The sequence below is a fragment of the Lupinus angustifolius genome, chromosome LG01 (genome assembly GCF_001865875.1).
Source record: "Lupinus angustifolius cultivar Tanjil chromosome LG01, LupAngTanjil_v1.0, whole genome shotgun sequence".
Classification (NCBI taxonomy): domain Eukaryota; kingdom Viridiplantae; phylum Streptophyta; class Magnoliopsida; order Fabales; family Fabaceae; genus Lupinus; species Lupinus angustifolius.
This window is the reverse complement of record NC_032009.1, coordinates 33,236,067-33,240,237: the sequence shown is the minus strand read 5'-3', so window position 1 is coordinate 33,240,237 and position 4,171 is coordinate 33,236,067. Positions and strand designations below refer to the sequence as shown.

General features: G+C 31.0%; 1 protein-coding gene across 1 annotated transcript in view; it reads left to right on the top strand.

The window, feature by feature from the left end:
* Positions 1 to 1,938, top strand: part of LOC109361298 (COP9 signalosome complex subunit 2) — a 12,770-nt gene extending 10,832 nt beyond the window's left edge. Inside the window, exons 7-12 of the mRNA XM_019606732.1 lie at positions 94 to 281; positions 548 to 616; positions 780 to 870; positions 995 to 1,129; positions 1,407 to 1,519; positions 1,623 to 1,938. Coding sequence (XP_019462277.1) covers positions 94 to 281; positions 548 to 616; positions 780 to 870; positions 995 to 1,129; positions 1,407 to 1,519; positions 1,623 to 1,713 — 687 coding nt within the window. The 3' untranslated portion in view covers positions 1,714 to 1,938. The remainder of the gene's footprint in view (positions 1 to 93; positions 282 to 547; positions 617 to 779; positions 871 to 994; positions 1,130 to 1,406; positions 1,520 to 1,622) is intronic.

The following is a 4,171-nucleotide window of genomic DNA, read 5'->3' as shown; positions in this document are numbered from 1 at the left end:
CCCCCCCCCCCCTCTAAATTATTTTATTTATTGATTGACTTATGTGTAGAAAAATAAGTTTACCAGTATTTATCTCCATGATATAAAATGCAGCAACTGTACCAGAAGGCACTCACGATTAAGTCAGCCATTCCCCATCCAAGGATAATGGGAATAATCCATGAATGTGGTGGGAAAATGCACATGGCTGAGCGCCAGTGGGCCGAAGCAGCTACTGACTTCTTTGATGCTTTCAAGAATTATGACGAAGCTGGGAATCAGAGGCGTATCCAATGCTTGAAGTAAGCATTAAAGCATTCTTTTTACTTAGCTATTAATTTCAAACAATTTGTATAATAATTTGCATGTAAATAAAAAATTGCAATTAAATGTGAATCATCAATTTTAGCAATACTTTTTATTAGGATAGAAATATGTGCTATACTTGTGTTTTATAATACACAACCTTCCCCTGCTTCAACATTTATGCTTGACTACTTCAAAATAAACCACTACCACTCTTTTTGTTTTGGACATCTTGTACCATAATTGTCATTATATGTGTCAGGTACCTTGTTCTTGCCAACATGTTGATGGAGTCTGAGGTAAATCCATTTGATGGGCAGGAGGCTAAGCCGTGAGTCCTCTATTTTTTTTCCATTTGTATGCAACTCATTAATCATTTTTCCCATTTGTAGTTAACCCATTAATCATTTTTCCCATTCTTCGATTCAGTGCTGAGGTTAAGATGATGTCTCCCTCTTTCTTCCTATTTTCACCTCTTATATTATGTATTCCAGATACAAGAATGACCCAGAAATTTTGGCTATGACAAACTTGATAGCAGCTTATCAACGCAATGAAATATTGGAATTTGAGAAAATCCTGAAGGTACCTGTAGAGTCTAGAATGAGAATTTGTCTTCAGTCTGCACTAATTTAACCTTGACATATTTCTCTTCTTTTTTTTAATTCAATATTTGTTGTGAATAACCACCGGATATTATGCTTCCCAGAGTAACAGAAGAACCATCATGGATGATCCATTTATTAGAAATTACATTGAGGATCTTCTGAAGAATATCAGAACACAAGTCTTGCTGAAGCTCATCAAACCATATACAAGGATTAGGATCCCATTTATATCTAAGGTAACTAAACTCCTACCACTCGTCCATTTGGAACTTCATTTAGTGGAACCGAAAAAGCTAAACAAATAGTCAAGTACTTCTTCACAACTTAACCATTCACTGAAGCCCTTGGCTTAAGAGGGGATGTTATAATGTTGGTTGGGCAAGTCTATGCTCACTGTGTAGAGAATAAACCTAACATTATTCTCTGGGCTATTGTTTATTAGTTGAATCAAATTTACTAGGCACTCAAGTTTTACTCTAATAATTTTATATAATAACACCCATTAATTTGTAGGAACTTAATGTACCTGAGAATGATGTTGAGCAGCTTCTGGTGTCACTGATTTTGGATAACAGAATTCAAGGATACATTGATCAAGTGAATCGGCTCTTAGAACGCTCTGACAGGTAACTTTTAATATTTTAGTTGCATTTGGTTTAGTGTACTCCTAATTTTGTTCATATAAAAATGGTATTTTTATTAATTTCATTAAAAAATTACATTGTTTAGGTCGAAGGGAATGAAAAAGTACACTGCCGTGGACAAATGGAACACACAGCTTAAGTCTCTTAATCAAACCATCACCAACAGAGTTGGTTAAACTGTGGTAACTGGTGGAAGGGTTATGTTGTTGCCTGAACTTGCATTTTTGTCATGTGAATTAACGACCTTCTATGGAGAGTTGGGAAATTACCAACGAAGTGAAACCCCGACTCGTGGTTCATGTTTTTATTTTATAGTTTATATATATATCGTAATGAAGCATTCATGTTTCAAGGATTTGTTTATTTAGTTTTATCGTAGTGCTGAATATGCCTACACAGTACACACTACACGAAGCCCTCCATTCTTAGTAAAGATCAAGACTAAACACATAACATTTGACCATATGGATCACCGGTTCCATAATTTGTATTGAACTGAGATAAAAAAGTGTGGTTTTCGGCACAAGACTTCAACCTAGTGGGGTCTGGAAAGTGTAGATGCACAAAGCCTTATTATTGTTAGCTGATATATTATTTGCAGGATTTTAACCTGAGTCTTTATGATCAAGTAATAACCTCAATGTTGTGTTGAGGTTCACACTATTAGTTTTGATCTTGAGGCTAGATATTCTTCTATTGTCTCAGCTTCTCAACATTAAAAATTGCTCAGAGCATCCAAAATCCTGCAATTTTATTATTGTTTTTAAATGGTTTTTTTAATTGTTCACATTTTTTCAATAAATCAGGTAACTGTTTATTTTCACTCCAACTGGGCAACTCTTTTGTCCTTAAAATCAATGTTATAAAATCTGAGCTTCACATCAAATATAAAAAGATCATGTATTATGTTTTATATAATTAGGAAGTAGGTATAATCATTGAAATAATATATCTTCATCTTATTTTGGACTAGAATAAAAAAATATTTTTTTTTTAAATTTTAAGTGAATCGTGTTATTCACTTTTTGAGTTATTGCGGTTTAATCGGGTTTTTTCGAGTTATTGTGGTTTAATCGAGTTTAATATGATCGGACTAGAATTTTTCTATTTTAAAGTGGTTCAATCATCATTTAGTTAAGAATACTTTGAAGTCGTGTCAGTGGTTGAATTGCTCTGTCCGATTCGATCCTGATTATGCTTAAAATGGACTCCACATTTGCATTTTAAAATATATAATTAAATCAAACAATTCATTTGATATTATAGCTTTTTCTCTCTCATCAATAACTTGTATTATCTTACAGCATAAAAGTGGATCTGAATTTATGGACAGTGCTCTATTTGCTTTAAGGTTGCAAATTAATGACAATTAGAAACACTTCCCAGCAGTTATAATTTTTAACGACCGTTTAAAAATTTTCCGATTTCTGTATGTTTGTGATAGTGCAGTGAAACTTTTTTTTGCTAAGAAAATTGTATTGAAACAGAGTACAAAGAGTGTCTGTCTAATACATAAAAGATCAAGAAGTGATTTTTTTATAAGCTAATTAATAAGTTACCTGTGCATTTTTATGAACGGTATTTTTTCGCGCTGCATATTAATAATGTACATATTACATGTGCATTTACATGGTTAAGAACACACATTATTCTTACATCGTGTGGTTAAAAACACACAAGTTATCCGTGCATTTGTATTGTTAAGAACAAACATGTCATCTGTGCATTTTAATTAAAACACGTATGTTACCCCTACATTCGCATTGCTAAGGATACACATATTACCCGCGTATTCATATAGTTAAAACACACATGTTACTTGTACATTCACATTATTAAGAACATAGGTGTTATTCGTGTTACCAATGTAAGTCAAGTTTTATAAAATGGTTATATTTTTATCAATAAAACTACTCAACTCCAATGACCGATATTAATTATATTCCTCGTACAAAGGAAAAGATAACATTTTGAAACAGACCCAGATAAAGTGGAAAAAGTACATAGTCTAAAGAACAGTGTCAACATCCATTATGTTATATTTTGGTGAATTTTTTCAATATGCTATTTTGAATGAAATTGAACACAATTCATTATTAAAAAAATATAAACATGATGAGCATTATCTCAAATTTATATACATAATGAAGATGACCTGAAATTAAGCAATCGAAAATAAAATCAAAATATATATGAACAAAATATAAAACAAATCAATTCATTATCACAATCAAATCAAATATATTATATTTTAAGCCATAAATACAGGTAGAATAATAATATGATTGTAAAATAAAAAAAAAACATTAGGAGGGGTAGACTGCTAATTTTATTTCTTTGGACAAATGTAACTCTTTTATCACGATAAAATTAATTCTCAAAGATGTTACTCATTTAAACAGCTCCCTTTTTTCTTTGTCATTTGAACAAATTCGTAAATAAAAATATAATAATATATATTAATATACATAGTTGCAATAATATTTTTTTTTTCAATATGCTATTTTGAATGAAATTGAACACAATTCATTATTAAAAAAATATAAACATGATGAGCATTATCTCAAATTTATATACATAATGAAGATGACCTGAAATTAAGCAATCGAAAATAAAATCAAAATATATATGAAC